This window comes from Canis aureus, chromosome 3 (genome assembly GCF_053574225.1).
Source record: "Canis aureus isolate CA01 chromosome 3, VMU_Caureus_v.1.0, whole genome shotgun sequence".
Taxonomy (NCBI): domain Eukaryota; kingdom Metazoa; phylum Chordata; class Mammalia; order Carnivora; family Canidae; genus Canis; species Canis aureus.
The window spans coordinates 62,941,276-62,961,067 of record NC_135613.1 but is presented as its reverse complement, the minus strand read 5'-3'; the positions used below and the strand labels follow the sequence as shown (position 1 = coordinate 62,961,067).

At 44.5% G+C, this 19,792-nt stretch overlaps 1 protein-coding gene across 3 annotated transcripts; it reads left to right on the top strand.

The window, feature by feature from the left end:
• Positions 1–8,077: 8,077 nt before the first annotated feature.
• MSANTD4 (Myb/SANT DNA binding domain containing 4 with coiled-coils) lies at positions 8,078–13,025 on the top strand. Of its 3 annotated transcripts, none has more exons than XM_077893300.1 (3): positions 8,078–8,180; positions 11,074–11,685; positions 12,367–13,025. In XM_077893300.1, the coding sequence occupies exons 2-3, from the start codon at positions 11,224–11,226 to the stop codon at positions 12,940–12,942; spliced, it is 1,038 nt and encodes a 345-aa protein (XP_077749426.1). In that variant the 5' UTR covers positions 8,078–8,180; positions 11,074–11,223; the 3' UTR covers positions 12,943–13,025. The 3 variants fall into 3 exon arrangements, with proteins under 3 accessions (XP_077749426.1, XP_077749425.1, XP_077749427.1); XM_077893299.1 differs by having other exon boundaries at positions 8,088–8,236; XM_077893301.1 differs by having other exon boundaries at positions 8,133–8,282.
• Positions 13,026–19,792: the final 6,767 nt, after the last annotated feature.

Below are 19,792 nucleotides of genomic sequence, written 5' to 3'. Positions count from 1 at the left end.
CAATGGAATATTACTCAGCCATTAGAAACGACAAATACCCACCATTTGCTTCAACGTGGATGGAACTGGAGGGTATTATGCTGAGTGAAGTAAGTCAATCGGAGAAGGACAAACAGTGTATGTTCTCATTCATTTGGGGAATATAAATAATAGTGAAAGGGAATAGAAGGGAAGGGAGAAGAAATGTGTGGGAAATATCAGAAATGGAGACGGAACATAAAGACTCCTAACTCTGGGAAACGAACTAGGGGTGGTGGAACAGGAGGAGGGCGGGGGGGTGCGGGTGAGTGGGTGACAGGCACTGAGGGGGACACTTGACGGGATGAGCACTGGGTGTTATTCTGTATGTCGGTAAATTGAACACCAATAAAAAATTATTTTATTAAAAAAATAAAAAAAATAAATTTTAAAACTTAAAAAAAAAAAAAGACAAAGGCAGAAATCACAGTCACAAGTCAGTGGATGGCGGTGGGGGGTGGGGGTGGAGGGCAGCTGGTGAATTAGGATGCTGTGTCCCAGAGGGGAGGAGGTGTTGAAAGGTGGGGGAAGATAATCAAAGGGGCTGGAACCAACTGCTTTGCCTGCTCTCCTTACTTTGCCCAGCAGGCACAGGTTCTCAAGTGCTGCTGCTTAAAAGAAAAGTTTTCCATTTCAATGGGGCAGAATTTCGTATTTTCGGGAGCTCAGAAAAAATGGTTTGAAATAGCATGAAATGACAACATGGACATGCCTTCAACTCCGCGCTTCAATTTCCCTGACTGCAAATGAGAAGAACACGTATTTGAACAGAAATGAGAATTTCTACTTCCCACATAGCCTTCGTGGACTCTGTGGATTTCTTATGAAATAATGGACAGTAAATCAAATTGCTTTCATGTCTTGAAGGGCTCCTTTCTTTCTTAAATGACTTTGAACTTTTTCTCCCCTTTTTTGAGCATTTGTACAGATGAGCATATTTTAAAAACTGACCGGAATTGAACAGTAAACATATTTGGGAAAGCGACTGATTGTCACTATAGCAACACGGAACTTGTCTGACATTTAGTCTTTCCATTATTCGCTGTTGCTATAGTAATGAAACCTTGTATTCTGACACCATTTCCAAATTCTATTAAAATAAAGCCCCTCTCACCCCATGGGGAGGAGAGAAGGCCAGAACTATTAATGCACAAGGTGTATGAGAATGTTCTCTAGCACTGGGGCAGAGATGAGATGAGGCATACTTTGCTGCACTTTAATCAAACTGGAAAAAGCATGCTTAAATAGTGGAAAAATCTAGAGGTAATAACTCAGTACAACAAAAGTAAAGCAGATTTTGTTAAAAGTCAGCCTTTTGGGGCACCTGGCTGGCTTAGTCAGTAGAGCGTGCGACTGTTGATCTCGGGGTTGTGAGTTCAAGCTCCACATTGTGTAGAGAGATTACTTTAAAAAAATCAGCCTTTTATCTTAAACACATATAAAATTGCTTTAATTTATGAGCTGTTGAAATTTAACACCAAATATTAATGGATAAAGGAGAATTTTTGTTTCTTTTTAGGAGAAATACATAGTAGGATAATGGCAATTGAGGGTCACCAAAATTAGTAGAGAATGTACTTGGAGTTTTCAGAAGCTTTTTGTGTTTAAGAAAATATTATATAATCCGTTACTCATCCATTGTGAAACTTATGACTGGCAGCCAGATGATTATTTGATTATTATTAAATTATTATATGCAATAGTAGAAATATCTTCAGCTATGCATTTTTGATTAATGAGAAAAAAGTAGGGAGGGAGCTAAAAGGAAGAGTAGCGGAGTCCGTGGTGAGAACGCCATGTAGAAGGAGGGGTATTAAGAAGGAAAGTTAGTGATCATGTAAGAGAGCTAAGGGTAGTATAAGAACCCAAACCAGGAGAAGGTAGACAGAAGCGTCTGGAAGGAGCTGGAGCCAGAACCCCTGAGAGAGGTCTTCTGTGACCTACAACTTAGGCTGTGGGTTGCTGATAGGTTCTCAACAGCTCTGTAAGTTGCCACTGATTTCTGGAAGTTTTTTCAGCTCTATGGTAATTTGGAAAAATCATTTCTTGCCCAGAGAGAAAGTATTCACAATGGTTCGGTGAAGCAAGGAGCTGGAATCAGTACAAGCATCATGGTTCTACCACATCCTTGCTGTGTGACCTGGAGTAAGCAACCTAGCTTTGGAGCCTCTGTTTCCTTTAAAATGATGTTATGTCCTGGGGATGCCTGGGTGGCTCAGTGTTGAGCTTTTGTCTTTGGCTCAGGGTGTGATCCTGGAGTCCTGGGATCGAGTTCCGCATCGCTCCCCACAGGGAGCCTGCTTCTCCCTCTGCCTGTGTCTCTGCCTCTCTCTGTGTGTCACTCATGAATAAATAGATAAAAATCTTTCAAAAAATAAAATATAAAATAAAATGATGGTTTGTACTAAATTCCATGCCTCAGTTTCCCTAATGGTAAGTCCCTTGTAAGAGACAACATGTGCCAAGTACTTAACAGTGTCTAGTAACCAGGGAGCATCCAGCAGGTGTAGGTGTTCTATTTCCTAGCTAGAAAGGAAGGGAATGTGGGGGGGGGGGTTGGAAAAACACAACATGGGCATATTTTGTCTTATGGTTTTTGTCTTTTGTCTTCCAAGTCATTAAGTCTTTGAGAAATCAAATAATTTGATATGGAAGAACATGCTATCTGAAGCAGGAGAGCATGAGTCTCTGGAGTTAACAGGCGAGTGGAGAGGACCCAGGGCCGGAGCCAGTGCATTGGTCCCCCTGGTGATGTGGTCTCAGGCTGACCACTGCTCAGCAGTGACACACGCCATGAACCCCTCTGCTTTCTTGTTAGACAAGCATAGAAGGATAACACTGGGAGGATGGAAATAAAGGACAGATAATGTCAATGAAGTATATCATTAATAAATTATTTTGGATTTATCTTTTTATGAAGTTAAAAATCACTTTGAGGGACACCTGGGTGGCTCAGCAGTTGAGCATCTGCTTTTGGCTCAGGGCCTAATCCTGGAGTACCAGGATCGAGTCCTACATCAGGCTCCTTGCATGGAGACTGCTGCTCCTCCTTCTGCCTATGTTTCTGCCTCTCTTTCTGTGGCTCTCATGAATAAATAAATAAGATATTTTAAAAAAAGAAATCACTTTGAAAAATGACTATTATCACCTGGATCCCCCATATCCACCTTGTGAACTATGGTTTCAATCTGTATTGTCACAACTTGGCCTTGCAGATACAGTGTACCGCCATCAAAGGTATTCAGAAAGTGTGTGTTTGGGAATGGGAGGTGGGCTAAAATTTGAGGTGCTCTCTATTTCTGAATCTTGTGAAATGCCTTTTATTTCTGTGTCCCTTCTGTCTTTTTCCTTGTTTCTACAGTTGAACCCAAAGAGTTTTGCCAGGAATCAAAGCTCTTGTCTTTTAAACATTTAAATGAGGGACATCTGGCTGGTTCAGTCTGTACAACCTGAGACTCTTGATCTCAGGCTCATAAGTTCAAGCCCCACGTTGGGCATAGAGGTTACTTTAAAAAAAATTAAATGAGCTGAGTAACTGAAGCCAAGTTGCCTAAGCCAACTCAGAATCCCATTTACACTTCTGTTGTTGTTTTTGTGTATTGATCACAGTCACTATTACACCCCACAGACAATCTGAATAGGGAAAAAGTCAAGAACAAACTTGGCCTGGAGACAACAGTGCCGTGGTGTCTAGAAGGTATTCTGTGGAAATTGGTGAAAAAGTGAAGCAAAAGCAATGGACAATGTAGTATAGAACAGTTCTCAGGCAGTTCCTAATCATTGATGGATTCCCTGGCTAAGGCTACTGCTCAAAGGAATTAATTATATGACCATCGTCCATTCCACAGCCCTAAATCTAAATTTGTTTGGGAGCAAAAAGTAAATGCACAGGACTACTGCGCTGCTAGGTGGTGGTGATAAAAGACAAATGACAGATCCCTGCCTTTGAGGAGCTTATAACACAGTCCAAAATGTTAGGGAAAAGATGGGTTTGGAGTATGTGTGTGTGCGTGTGTGTGTGTGTGTGTGGTGGCAGAGAGCTATTGTTTCTCCACTCTAGGAAAATCTTTCCAAATGTTTGGCCACCTTTAAGTCTCCTGGCAGCTAGCAATACCATCCACTGAGAGTGAGAGGGGAGGGGGAGTTGAGTGTACAGACCACCTGGGCTTCCACTCCAGTTCTGCCACCTGCTGCGTGTACAGCCTCAGAGGGACACATCACAGCATGTAGCCTCGGGTCCCTGACCTACAAACTATAAGGAATACTGGGGTTATGGTGATAGTGAGATAGAGTCACATGTATGAAGCCCTTAGGTCAGTGTTTGGAACAGAATAATATTCAATCGTTATTTTCAAAAAGAGATGAGGAAAGTGAATTGGCCACTGGATGAGAAGCTCCCCGCTCCAAAACTTGGTACAATTCTTACAAATAGAACTCAAGAATGCACATGCATAAAAAACAACCAAGAGGTTACAAAGAGTCATAGTAATTTCTCATACTGAGAAAACAATATGATTAATCTTTATTATTAAGATGACATTTATGCAGTTTTTCCATTGATACGTGATGCAAAAAGGGCTAAATCAATCTAAGTATTCAGTATATACATGGGATGGGGTGATTTAAAATATAGGCTATTTTGCATGAATAAAACTCATTCTGCAGGTGACTCAAAGATACAGATGGTCAACCCACTAAACTGTTAAAACTGTTTTCAACAAGAGGCCTCTCTGACTGCCAAGTAGGAGAGAAAAACCAAGAACGTATATGTATCAAGAGTGAATCTTTTAAATGGGCTCCAAATAGAAAGTCACCACCAGGGCACACATTCCAAATTGCAAGAGTAGATCTGTAATCGATCTGTTTCTCCCATGGTCAACTTCATGCACAGGTGATTTTCTGAAAAAGTATTATTAATGACTTTCCTAATAAGCACCAGCCAGTACTATTTCATAGGCTATCCCAGCAGAAACCAAACCTCTCACCATAAACAAAATTGGTGACCTAACCACAGCCAGTGCTAGCTGCAATGCCAGGACCCATCCAGCTTCTCAAGATGTGGTACCAGACTGATCTTCAAAATTGAAATCTGCTATCCCTCTTGCGATTATGATTACCCTTTTTAAATAGCTCGTGTTCTAACATTTCCTATTTTTTTCAGTTATAAGAGAAAATCTAAAGGAAAAGAATGGTAGCAGTTTCTATAGGAACCACACTGGGTTCCCATTCAATGTAAAGTTTTTAGAAACATGAAGTTTGCTGGTGAAATGCTTTCAGTGTCATTTTACAAACCCTTATAATTTAACCGAGGGATGATGAAAATAGCAAGGAGTTTGGTGGAACATCACAGAGGGCAAAACAGAGTGAGTTTTGTCAATGTTCAGTTCAATTCAACAAATACACTTTTGCTTGCTTAGGTGCCAGGTAATGTGCCAGGTGCTAGAGAGCAGAGAAAGGGAAGGGCAGAACAGTGGAAATCTAACTAGAACATGTATAAGCATAGAACTCTTATGAAAAAAGACGAGTTGATATATTCTCGGGGTGTTAGGGAAAAGCTGGTTTTGAGGAATAAGAGTTTGTCACAAGGATGAGTCAGGAGGAAGCCAGACGTGTACAAGGCGAGGGTGTCCTTGCAAAATCAGTGTGGCACAGTACTATTTATATATGACATAGGTTATATCACGTCCACGGGGCTCCTTTTTTCTTAAATAAACTGCATTTGGAGGAGAGATGGCACAAGTGACGTTCTTCTTTCCCTTCGATTAAATAACAGGCAAAGAAATACATTTTATCTAACGATTACATTTTGAAACTTTTAATAAGCTGTGGCCAGGTACAGCCTAGAACAGCTTTGTCTAATAGAAATATAACGCAAACCACACGCATGAGATGAAATTTCCTATTAGTCTCATTTTAAAAAGGAAAAAAAATCACAGGTAAAATTAATTTTAATTAATTGCTGAACCCAATTAAGCAACATTTTATAATGTAACTTATAATCAATATGAAAATTGCCAATGAGGCATTGTACATTTTTATACTAAGTCTTTGACATCCTGTGTATATTTTACTCTTATGGTACATCTCAACTCAGATGCTAATTTATCAGAAATACTCCAACTGTATGTATGTATGTATTTAAGGAAGCAAGGAAGCAATCTCCACATCCAGCCATGACCCCAGGATCCAGAGTCACATGCTCTACTGACTTGAGCCAGCCAGGAGCCCCTACTCCATCAGTATTTAGATTTCAAAAAATTAACAGTTCAAAAAGTAGATTCATATAACTCAAGTTTTGCAACCATACTTTGAGTTATCCAGTCACTGAGCTAACTGAATTCTGCTTTTAAATTAAAATTAATTAAAATTAAATTGGCCTAAAACTCAGTTATCCAGTTGTAGTACCCACATTTCAAGCAAAGGCTAGTGACTAGTGGCTACCATAGGTGGGCAGCTCAGTTCTAGAATTAGTCAAATCTTGAGCCTGAAACTAGTAGTAACAAAAATCAAATTGAGAAACAGACTATCAGGTTTGTAATGGGGCACTAATAATAGGCATTTTGGATTACCCTCCATCTCTCCCTCATGAGTCCATATCCAACTCACACAAGTAAAAGCCAAGAACAAATAGTGAATTTTTCTGGAAAGATCTTGCAATCCGCACAGAAACTGAGGTTTCGTTGCAAGAAGCTTCAATAGTTCATTTGAAAGCAGAAGGTTCTCAACATTTACCGACACTTTCTGGATGTTATCCCCATTAGTGAGGTAGATAAACAGATTCCAGCTGGGCACAAACTCTGTAAGTGAACAGAGAAAGTGTCTGCTCACAGTCAGGATGGGTGGTTCTCTTCTCACCCAAAAAACACCCACCACAAACAAAAGCCAAAATTATAAAATCCAAGTTCTCATTATTTAAAAACAAACAAACAAACCCTATTTTTGTTCTACTTAGGCAAAAGTATCGGCATGCCTCTCACACAGCCTCCTTAGTGAACATCTGAACGGTTAAAGTGATCATCACATTTCAAAGAGCGGACTTCATAAGGACGTCCTATTTTATGGAAGAGAGTTCCTCCAGGAATGTTCAGCAAGCATTCATGGTTCATCTGGAATATTCCATCATGTATTCACCAAATCTCTTTTGAGTGCCTAGTATATCCCAGGTACTGTGCTGGATCAGGAACGTCCCAGGAAAGGTTCCCATGGCGAGGGGGGCAGCTGGTGCAGGGCTGCTGTAGGATTTAGCAGGTGCCAATACGGGATGCCATGGACCTCCTCAGGCTACACCTCTGCTAACAACATGATGTGATGCCTCTCAAGCTGAGATGCAACTGAGCATCCGTTTATCGTGCAAACCTGCATGAGAGAGACTGGACCCAGAGGGGGGAGGGCACAGGGTTGGGACACAGGAGACACATGTCACCACCCCAGACTCACCAGTGACACCAGGCCCAGGGGCGGGGGGCGGCAGGGAGAACTGGACCCAGAGGGAGGAGGGCACAGGGTGGGGACACAGGGGACACAATGTCAGCACATCCAGTTTTGGGGGGTCTCGGGGTGGTCAGCACCGGCTGAGCTGCGTGGACACCACCGGCACGAGGCAGGGGTTGTCTCAGAGGAATGCTGAAGCCACCGAAGCCGCACCCAGGGGACCAGAAGGTGCAAGCGGACTCGGAGGGGCTCCTGGAGCAACGCCAAGGTCCCCGCCCCCTCTCTGCCCTTTTAACAGGTGAGGGTCAAGGACAGGGGCCGCGTTCGGAGGCGGGGCTACCAGGCCCCAATCAGGCGGAAGAGCGCCGCAGGCTGATCGCCGAGGGCCAATCGGCTCCCAGAGCCCACTTGACTGACAGCACCGCGCGCCAACGCCGGAGCGCAGAGCGGGAGGCCGTGAATCGCAAGGGGGCGGAATTCCAGGGCACTAACCCGGAACCGGTTGGGGACTCGATTCCCATTGTGAGGCCAGACCTGGGGCGGGCCCTCAGTCAGAATGGCAATACACTCCGGGCCAATGGGTGCGCCGCTTCGAACGAGTGGCATCCGCGCTAGCCAATGGGCGGCGGCAAGGGGGGCGGGCGAAAGCGGTGGGCGGGGCACCCATGAGGGCTCTTTTTTTTTTCTAGCCCCTTAGAGGCGATCGGGCGGAGGTGCCGCCGGGGTCACAGGTGAGGCGGCGTGTCCCGGGGCGGCGGCGGCGGCGGCGGCGGCGGCTCCGCGGACGGTGGGTGCCCTCGCCGCGGGGAAGGTCCCAGCGGGGTCTGTGGCAGGTGCGGTACCCCCCGCGCCGGCGGTGGCCCTGGATCTGCGTGGTAGCGGGACTGCGACTCCTGGAAGTGGCAGCCGACCGGGGGCGGGGGCGAGGGCGGGGGCGGGCGGTGCAGAGGGAGGGCTGCGGCCGCCGGGCTCCCCGCGCGCCCTGTCCCGACTCTGCTCCATCCTTCCTGGTCCCCGCACCTGCCGCCAGGTGCGGCCGCTGCGCTGCGCGGAGCCTGCGCCACTTTCTCCAGGGTGGCCTCCGGGAGGCTTCGTCTCCCCCGGTGCTTCCCCGCGGCCCTTACCGGGCGGCCCCTGGGCAGGCGGCAGGTGTATCATTCCGGTAACAGGTGGCTTCGCAGTAAACTTCACTTATTCACCTGCCGCAAGTTTCAGAGAAGAGCATCCTGTTGGGCGGGGAAGCGAATTTCCTCTAAAAACATGTGGGCGCGGGGAAACGGGGGGCTTGGGGAAGTTTGGATATTTTGTGGGTTTTTTTTTTTTTTCTTGAACAGACTAACGAATTTACAAGAAAAAAAAAAATTTTTTTTTTTGTACCCAGAATTGACAATCTGATTTTCCTTGGACCTCTTAATTCTGTCTTATCACAGAGTATTTAGGAACTTCATGCTCAAGTGTTAGTCCTTGAAAAAACAGTATTATATCCAGGTAATAATATACCTTTGGTGGTACATCTTCACAAGGATTATGTAAGTGAACGACATACCTATTTCCAGCCAGGAAAGAATGATTTCAGTGGTCTCTGTTGGGGCATGCAAGGTCTGTGGGGCTTTTAGAGGTTGCACCTACCAGATTACCTTCTGCAAAGACAGGGAACACAACCGACATAAAAGGGGGGAGTATTTGACATATAAAATGGCATCTTTAAACGTTCTGTGAGATGTTCCATCCTCAGCAGTGGGAATATGTGCCTGTCACGTAGTAGGAGCTCAATAAATATCTGAGTAAGTTACTGGGTAATGGATGACAGAAACCCAAACTGTGTTGTAGGAGTATCAAAATATACAGGAAAGAACAGGAGGGGGAAAAGTCCTGCAAACATAGCTTTGGTTCTATCTGTACAAATAGAGCTACCAAATTTCAACTCAAGGGGCACTGATTTTGGTATTTTCTTACATTAATCAGAAGATGTCAGGTTTTGACACAGTTAACTGTCTGGAGATCTAAGATATATTTACACAGGAACAGTGTTGTGCTAAGCCATATCCATACTCTCCTATAGCATTTATAACACGTATTCTATGTGGCTGTGGTTAGTTTATTCATCTAATCTCCTATTGGTGAATATCTGTATTTTTAGCATGCTTTTACCTTAAAACTTTGCTAGCACTTTTTAAATGGTTCAAGAAGCTGCATAAATGCTCTGAAACATCCTATATCTTTTGGAAACAAAAAGGCATCAATACATTGTATTTAATATAATAAGGAATTTGATATTATTATAGCTCCTTGTTCTGTTTTTAGGGACATCTCACCTGCCGATTTCATACTAAAAATATGTCTCTGATAATCTCCTTACTCCTCTTTGGTCCATACAGACTATGGTAGCAACACAGCCTTTTTACTTAACGTTTTCTTTTCATAGTTTTGGTAGCTTACCTTCCTTGAGTGATTTTCTTTTTCACTTTCTATCCTTTCCCATCCCCCATCACCTTATTTTAAGTTGTATTTGTACCTCCTGTTTGTTAGGCACAGTGTTATGTATTGAGGACACAGCCTTTGGAGCAAGTCGGCTACCATCTCCCAGACCCCATTAGTGCTGGGCTAGATGGTAGAGAAGGCAAAAGCCAAGTTACCACTTCAGTAATTCTCTGGTGTGCTGTGACATGGGTACTAAGGAGGAGCATTTTGGGACTGGTGTAACAATGTATAAATCAGTTTGCTTCAGTCCTTTTATATAAATATATAAAAAGACAATATTTCTATATAAATATAAAAAATATATATATGCAAAAAGATAAATAAAAATATGTTTAAAAGTTTGTGACTCTAGAACCTCCTAAGTACTCTTCAGGGGCCTCTAGAGGAATACTGAATACTTGCCCAACCCACTGATAATTTAAATTACACAAGGGTACTAATGTAGGCCAGAGTAAATTAAATGTGATCCCTTAAAATTACAGGTGTCTAGAATGTTCACTAAATGGACTTGGAATCAAATGTGAACAATCAAATGTGAAATGTGGTTAGTTTTTGTCAAGTGTCCATTTCCTAGGCAGAGGGGACTGGGTGCACAGAGGCTCAGGATGGGAGAAGGATGATTCTGGGTGACTAGAAGCAGTGGGGAGGAGAGAGCACACCCAAGGAGTGGAGAAGTAAGTAGGGGTCAGGGCAGGAGAGAGCATGCCCCAGGAGTGGAGGTGGCGGGGCGGGGGGTGGGGTGGGGGCAGCATGCCCTGGGAGTAGAGAGGCAGGAGTAGGAGAAGAGAGCATGCCCTGGGAGTAGAGAGGCAGGGGTAGGAGAAGAGAGCATGCCCTGGGAGTGGAGAAGCAGGGGTTGGGGGAGAATGAGGAGAGAGCATGCTCTAGGAGTGGAGAAGGGGGACAAGGGGTGGTGAAGGTGGCAGGGTGGCCAGTGGCACTCCGGGGCCAGGACAGCTGCCCAGATGAGGGCAGGGGGCCACCGATGGTACCGGGGCTGGCAGTGGGGCTGGCAGAGAGGGAAGGAGAGGCAGTGCTGAGTCAGATGAGAGGTGTGTGCTTTTTCCTAAATCCTGTGTGCATCTCATGAGGGAAGTCCTGCAGAAGCTGCAGGCTGATGGATTTGCACTTGTTTCTCTCCAGGAATTATTCAGCCTGCCTGTGCTACTAGATGAGTGGAAAACTCTGATTTGAACAAAGTGCCAACAAGAGATTGCCCTTGATTCCTGTGCTTTGTAGCATTTCTCAACTTTGCCCATCTTCTCTAAAAACTCTGCATTTAAAGTTAGGAAAATGAAGCAGTTGAAAAGGAAGAGGAAAAGCAATTTTAGTGTTCAAGAGACTCAGACCCTTTTGAAAGAGATAACAAAACGGAAAGAAGTCATTTTTTCCAAGCAGCTCAACACCACAATCAATGTGATGAAGCGGATGGCCTGGGAGGAGATTGCACAGTGTGTGAATGCCGTCGGGGAGGGAGAACAGAGGACCGGGACAGAGGTGAAGAGGAGGTACCTGGACTGGCGGGCGCTCATGAAGAGGAAGAGGATGAAGGCCAACATGAAGCTGGTCGGCTCGGGGTTTCCCCTTCCCACATCCGACTTAGATGACTCGCTCACTGAGGACATCGATGAAAAGATTGGATTCCGTAGTGACACAAATTTTGATTGGCAGAATGTGGCAGATTTCCGGGATGCAGGTGGATCCTTGACTGAGGTCAAAGTGGAAGAGGAGGAGAGAGATCCCCAGAGCCCCGAGGTTAGTATGAGCCTGGGAATCCTCTTTCTTCTCACACCTTCAATTCTAGGAGTTTATGACAGGCCCGGAGCAGTGAAGTGCTCTGTCGTTCAGGTGACTTAAAAGTAGTACCTGACACTCATTCCATTGTTCTCTCTTCATGTCATTCATCTCTCTTTGAACCAAATACACTTCTCCTACTTATATATACAGGTGACCCTTGGACAACGGGGGTAGGTGCCGGGGTGCCACCTCCTGCTCCCTGGAAAAGTGATGTATGAGGTTGGACTCCCCCAGAGCTTACCTACTGGGAGCCTGCTGTTGACCCGAAGCCTTCCGATAATAACACAAGCAGTCGATGACCACGTATTTTGTGTGTTTTATACATTATATATTGTATTCTTAAACAAAAGCAAGCTGTAGAGAAAAAAATATTAAGAAAATCATAAGAGAATACGTTTCCAGTACTGTCCTGTATTTACGAAAGAGTTTGCATCCAGGTGGACCCGCACAGCTCAAACCCTTGTTGTTTAAGGGCGGAGCCTATGAGTGACATTTGTCATTCATTATAAATAGTTTTCAAAACTCAAAATAAGTGGTTTTATATGCTTGCACAATCCGGAAACTTGGTGAAGGAAGTGTTTAGACAGATTAATAACCACGAAGTAGAAATACATACTGAGTGTGGCTTTTTCCTTCTAGTTTGAGATCGAGGAGGAGGAAGAAATATTGTCGTCCGTCATACCGGATTCCAGGAGGGAGAATGAACTTCCTGATTTTCCGCACATCGATGAGTTTTTTACCTTGAACTCGACGCCATCTCGGTCTGCCTACGATGAGCCCCACTTGCTGGTGAACATTGAGAAGCAGAAGCTGGAGCTGGAGAAGCGGCGGCTGGATATCGAGGCCGAGCGGCTGCAGGTGGAGAAGGAGCGGCTGCAGGTGGAGAAGGAGCGGCTGCGCCACCTGGACCTGGAGCACGAGCGGCTACAGCTGGAGAAGGAGCGGCTGCAGATCGAGCGAGAGAAGCTGAGGCTCCGGATCGTCAGCTCTGAGAAGCCGTCTTTGGAGAGTGAACTTGGCCAAGGCGAGAAGTCCCTCCTGCAGCCACAGGACATAGAAGCAGAGAAGTTAAAACTGGAGAGAGAACGCTTGCAACTGGAGAAAGACAGGCTGCAGTTTCTGAAATTTGAGTCAGAGAAGCTGCAGATTGAGAAGGAACGCTTGCAAGTGGAGAAGGAGAGACTCCGCATTCAGAAGGAGGGGCACCTGCAGTGACTTGGTTCCTGCTCATCCAGCAAATGTATGGGAACCGGGGATATTTCTGTATATCGGGTCATATAAAAGTGGTTGCCAGATTAGCTCTGTTGTTTTTCCTGTCTCATGTCTGTGTTTTCAATAGGAAGAGGATAGTTGTGTGGGGGTTACTGTACACTTTAGTAGATCAGCGTAGAAACTGCGTGCCCTAGCAGAAACTCTTGTGCTGCACTCTCTGAAGTAGTATCATTACGTAGAGTCTTGTATCATCTGTGCACTCAGTTGACAATTATATCTACGTAAAATTCTAGCTCGAAATTCTAGCTCGGTGGTTCTCATCGGGGTGGGAGGGTGGTGATTTTGACCCCTGGAAGACATTTGGCAATGTCTAGAGACATTTTCGGTTGTCAAAATGGGGCCGTGGAGTGGGTTGCCACTGGCATGTAGTGGGCAGAGGCCAGGGCTGCCCAGCTGGGTCCTGCTGTGCCTGGGATGGCTCCCCGCTCCCAAAGTACCCAACACAAAGCAGCAGTGTTGCTGTGGTTGAGAAACCCTTTCCTAGCCTGGCTGTGCACCTAGGTAGTTGGTTTGTAGTTTCAAAGTACTAAAACCTCATATTTAAGTGGGTAGTTACTTAAATGGCCAAAACTTTTCACTATGTAACATTACGTGTGGTGTACTGAGCTTAGGGCGTGATGAAGACAGTAGGTATTGTGTCCCTGTGTTTGCATCGATAATCTGAGACGGCAAACAGTGCAGGGAATATCCGAGACTGTCCAAAATGGGTCACTTTGGAAACTGCATTCTTCAAGCTGTTGATGCTTTAGAAGCAACACTTGTCGCTTAAGGCTTAGTTCCCTTTTTTTTCTTTGGATTCATGGTCTTAGTTTAGGTGGGAAAATTGTGCTTCAACCATGTATTGAAATCGTACTGTAGGGGATCCCTGGGTGGCTCGGCAGTTTGGCGCCTGCCTTTGGCCCCGGGGCGCGATCCTGGAGTCCGGGGGTTGAGTCCCGCGTCGGGCTCCCGGCATGGAGCCTGCTTCTCCCTCCTCCTGTGTCTCTGCCTCTCTCTCTCTCTCTCATAAATAAATAAATAAATCTTTAAAAAAATAAAATGAAATGAAATCGTACTGTAAGTGAACGGTTGGAGGTAGTAAAAATGGTACCAATATAAACATGGTACTAGTAGTCCATGAGCTTGAAATGGACGAGGGGTTACCTTTTAAATAAATCATAGCAGCTGTGTGGGGTGGGAGGAGAGGCAGGGAGGGGAGGATGGCATCTGTGCCCAGTGGTGTGATGATGATGATAGCTGTGTGTGAATGGATTAGGGACACACCTGTCACACGCTGACCCAGGCTGTAGAACAGTTCCCGAGAGTAGTAGTAGTCCTAAGTCTGAGGCTCAGAGAAGGAGCACCAAGTGAAATCGTCATGTGTTTTGCCTCTCCCTGAGAAACCAAGTTTGAAACCAATCTTTAGTCCCTGTTCAGAGACTAAGGGCTTGCTTTTAACCTGGTGACTCGCCTCGGGTCCACCGCAGCTGTGGTTTCCACAATCCTGGGGTACTCACACACACGCTACCCTTGAGAATCGCTGCACAAGATCACTTTGTAAACTCTCTGGTTTCCAGGACTGACAACGTAGCTTTAATGCATCTCTTCTGCTGAGAGACTACCTGGATTCTGCGTTTGTTCCTTGTTAATTTAAGAATGTCTTGAAACTGTATGTGATATCTGAGTAGGGATCTATAAGGAAAACATATACTTCTACTTCGTTACCTTGACCTTGAAATAGTGTTATTTTTCTACAACCAAAATAAATGCCTCTACCGTAGAAATAAATTTGCCTATACTATGTGAAAGTTTATCATTTCCAGTGCTGATCATCGGTGTGAGGTTGAGGGTTTTAATCCTGGAAGAGAGCCTGATCCGTGAGTGCGGGCACAGGGCCTCACATCAGGTTAGGTACTGTGCTAGGTGCTCTTCACACATGGTTTTATTTACTCTCCAAATTAACTCTTGAGCTAAGTCATCCCTACTTCTATAAGAAAGGAAAAGGATATACCAACACTGACCCAAATTTTTACCCCAGGGGCACGGAGGAGAAGGGTGGAAGTTTGTGGGTGCAGTTGTAAGGGGTGCTTGTGACAGTAGCTTTGCCGTGGGCCGTGTGTGAAGAGCCCTGTAACTCACCCTGTGACTTGATCTCTTGGTTCATAAAGTGGGCAGTAGGAGACTTGCCCTGCTTCTGCTTCATAGTTTGTTTTAAATAAAACAGTGTATCAATTATAAAATGCTACTTAAGTGCAATGAGTTATCAGCGTTTAGATTTAAGATGAGTAGATTTTAATTTCCTAGAAGCAAGCGTTAAGAGAGCCAATACATTTTTGGGTGGAGCACTCTTAAGTTCCTAGAAGAGATTTTTTTTTTTTTTTCCCCTAAAGCAGCAGCTCCTTGTCTTCCAGGGCTCTGGCTGGAGAGCCTTGGGTCTCTTCCCCCTTTCCGCAGTTGTGAATGGATTGGGTTGATTCACTCCAGTAGAAAACTTGATTGTTGGGTTTCTGACCAGCAGGGACCCTGGGAACGAGCCCTGTGGGTTACCACTGCTCTGTGTAGACCACTCTGGCACTCGGAGCCTCGTTCCGCTCATGGTTTTAGAGGCAATGAGACTGAGCTCTGGGGTGGTTCTGATCTCAGCTGGGTTCCTGTGGTCTGCAGGACGCCAGGTGTGGTTCAGCTTCTGTGGGGTGACTTAGCTTTCCTCATGGTGTTTGATCCTCTAACCAAACAGCTTGGGCTTGGTTGAGTGGGGATGGCAGGAAGTCATCAGAAAAGTAGAGATGCTCCAGGTGCCTCGAGGCCAAGGCTCAGAACTGGCACTTCACGTCTGCAGCACTGTATTTGCCAGAACATCACAGGACCAGACTAGAGTCAAGACTGAGTCCACCTCTCCACAGGAGGAACCGTGATGTTGTTCTGCAACAGATGGGGATACCCAGAGGGATGAGGAATTGTGGCCGCTTTTATCAACTCCATACCCATTCTGGGTTGCTGGGGACGCTCCTGACAGCAGCAGTCTTGCTAGCCCGTCTGGCTTTGCATATGTCCTGGACCAAGGTACCCTGGTATGGATGTTAAACTCTATGGTCATCCTGCTCATAAGTATGCCCTGTGTAAAGATGCTGAGTTAGAAAGAAGGGGCCATTAATTTGCAGGAAAAGAAAGTATTCTCTCAGGCTTTTTCTTGCAAATTAAACACTTTGTCTTTTAAACGGAAGAGAATTCTTCTCTCATTTCCTACCTCGTCTGTCCATTTTATACTACTTTGCTTCCCTCTTTTCATTCCTTTACCTCTTCATGTTTTGTCACTTATAATCCTGAATAGAAACACAAATCATACTGCTCTGAGAATATTTTATTTTAAATTAACAACTACCTTTTCCTACCTTTCTGGCTTTCACTGTTTTGTTTGTTTCAAACTCAACATTTTTCACTGCGTCTCTCTACATCTTACTTCCCCAAAAGTAAATTTAATTTTTAAAGTTATGTAACTTTTAATTTGTCAATGCTTTCTAGTCACTATTCTCAGACCAGAAGTCGTACTTTCTAAAGCTCCCAGAATACTAACCTCCTGTTTGCTTTTCCAGTCTGTAACTTCTTTTTGACCTGTGTGATCCTTTATACACATACGCACCAGATGGGGTTTTAAGCAGGGCCTTTGTTAAAACCCAGATGGGGCTGATCAAATGAATGACTTTGAAATTGGAAAGAGTTTAGCATATGTACAGCTAGAAGACAACCAAAGGAGACCCATCTTTTGGGGGGTAAAAAAAAAAAGCTACATTGGTTACTGATGTATCAAAAGATTAACTTACCACCCTCCACAGAGGCCTCATGACCATGCTGTCTGCACTGAGACCAGGAAGACATGAGAAATAACAATGGTTATAAAATTTGAATTTTGGTAAATAAGTTCTGAGAAGAACTTTCTCAATGAATTTCATCAGGAAATACTTTTTTTTTTTTTAACCATTTATCTTTCAGATGTGACCCATTTGCCTTTAAACAAATTAGTAAGTTGAAATATAAAGTCTATCCATTCTAATGTCAATTACTATCAAATCTAAATTTCCAGCTTCCACCTCTGACTGAACTGTAATCCTGCATTTCCAGTTATACAGCACCTCATCGTGTGCATCCTGCTGTTGTCTCGAGTGCCTGATGCAAGCCAGACCCGAATTCCCCAAGCCGTCTGGCCTCTGTAGCCTCACAGGTGTGCTGGCGGTTTGGGCTGGAAAGTGCAGTGGGTCCTCCTGTCTGCCCCCTTCAGACACTTGCACTTTGATGCCTCTGCTCTGTCTCCAGCCTCCTGGCTCGTCCTTAGCACAGCAGCAGTTGCTGTCTCAACTCCAGATGCTTCCTTTCTAATCCTTCTTGCACAATGCTTCCAGAGTAGATTTCCCCAAACACTGCTGTCGTCATGTCCTGAGAATTAACAAGACATGAAGCAGTAGAAGAGAGTTCTAGAAAGACCACAATTTTGGTCTCAGCGCTACTTTATCTGCTGGGTTGTGGCTGGCTATCAGGGCGTCAGAGCCTCATTCTTCTTATGAATCAGCTCAAAGATATTAGAAGTTTGTCTTCCCTTTCACGAGTCCTTTATTTCCTCCTGCATCAAGTGTGATGTCCTCAAACGTCCTTTGTCCTGTTTAAAACATTCTCGTAAGGTCTGTTTGCCAAGCTGTCCTCCAAATATTTCATGCATTTTTCTTCCCGTTGCTTTCACCCTTGACCTTTTTGTTTTCTATTCCCAAGTTACCATCTGCAGAGCAAAGCATCTTCAGTTTCAGGGACTCAGTCATTTTTACAGCTCTCAACCATTATTTCAAAATACTGAAATTAATTTCACTGACTACAACCACAATATTTTATCACAGGAAAAAGCTGGTATCTTTATATCTTTCAAAATCTGAAGACCTTTTGAACTAAAATGTTAAAACATCAGTCTGCCCAGCTTGTGACTCCCCAACCAAAGAGTGGGCACAGGCGGCCAAGCACGTATTCTGTGACTCTGTTTGACCCCATTGTATACGTTTGCACGACAAATACACTTGGCTTGGCCCTCCTTCCAGTTTCTGAGCTTATGGTACTGTTCGGAGCATTCTCTTTCCCATTAAAGGTGACCTGTGTCCTAACACAGAGCTAATGCTGCTTTTAACGATTCTGCAAATAAACAGGTTGATAAAGATTTTCATTCTTATATTCTCGCTGCACAGAAGCCTCTAAACATCTTCCACTTTACTCCAAGTGTGCTGCTAAAATGTTAGCACTTTGGATGTGGGTTGAGATGTGAAAGACTGCTTTAATAAAAGTATTGTTTAGTGTAATCAAAATGGAATTGGTAATATCTGTCCACTCTGCTTGTTAAAAAACACAGTAATACGTTGTATTTTCTTTTCGAAATCTCCTCAAATGGGTAAAGTTACTGCCTGATCAGCTATGCTGGTGTGTCCAGAAAGGAAGGGAAATCTGGACTCTCTTACTACTGTGATAGAAGTACTGGTATCAAGAATGTGAAAAATTTTAATTAATGGGCATTTTTTTGGATGCTCAGCATCTATGTACCCTTCCTGGGCTTATTGTTATTGTTTTCCTAGAAATCACTTTATCTCTCATCTGCACAGTCCAAGGAGGAGTGTTAACTTGACTTCACACTGTAGGAATAGGATATGATGGGCTCAAGCCTATCCATATATCCTATTCTCCTGCTACAGTGGTTGCTTCAGATTCAGGCACATAACCTACCCGGAGCCCACGTATTTGTTGGAACTTCTGTGGGAGATAAGCTTTCATGCTTCTAATAACATCTTATTTCCCCATAAAGATGAGATGTCTGGACAGGTATACAATGAGTGGTGCTACAATGAGTTTTTGCTACAATGAGTGGTGCACTTGGGAAGTCTCTGTATGGAGCCTATCAAGGAAGGCTCCAGGAAGAGTCCTTGAGGACATCATTTGAATTGCGGGATCAAATCTCACCTGATACTGGTGATGATTCTGAATTTTCAGTTTTACAAATCAATGAATTTCTCCTTGTTCTGTGTTTTCTTAGATTTTGTGACTGTCCATTTGGCATCCACTCATCACAAGGTCAATTACATTAATCATATCTTCTGATTTTCTGTTTTCTTGATGCTCTGGTATTTGTCATGGCTCTTGGGAGAGACTGCTCCTCTCAGGAGTAGCAAAATCTTAGAGGCTGTGAAGGGTAGGCCTGGAACATACCTTTCATATGCAAATTAACCAATGCCTATACCCCCAGCACCCACTTTATCAAACACACACACCAATTCCATATTCCCTGTACCCTAAATCAACCCAGTATCAGGTACCAGACAGCAAAAGACAGCCCTTATAGCTTAGATCCTGCCAACATTCAAACTGGCCAGTCCTGAACTGTGGATCTGCCCTGCCTCACTTTTCTCCCAGAATCTCCTGTAGAAACTCTGGCCTTGGCTTTTCACTCCCCTTGCTTCTGCCTCCAACCAGAATCTGCTGCTCCCACTCACCTCCTTCACTGTCATTGGCCTTAGCCTGGCCTCAATAAATTAAATCCTGGGTTTAATTTTAGAACCCCCCTGCCACCATCCCTTGGGGTTAAGTTGTTTGAGTTTCTAGGACTTAAAACTGGAAGAGTATGGACTTATGTAGCCAAATAAAGAAAAAAGTAGGTCACCCTAGGGGTATTCTGGTAACTGCCCACCCCCCCCCCCTTTTTTTTATTAGACTGCTGTCTATTCTTCTCTATCCTGCTTGTGTCCCTATCCCACCCCCTCCCCCACTCAGTATTTGTGAGGTGCTCCCGGGC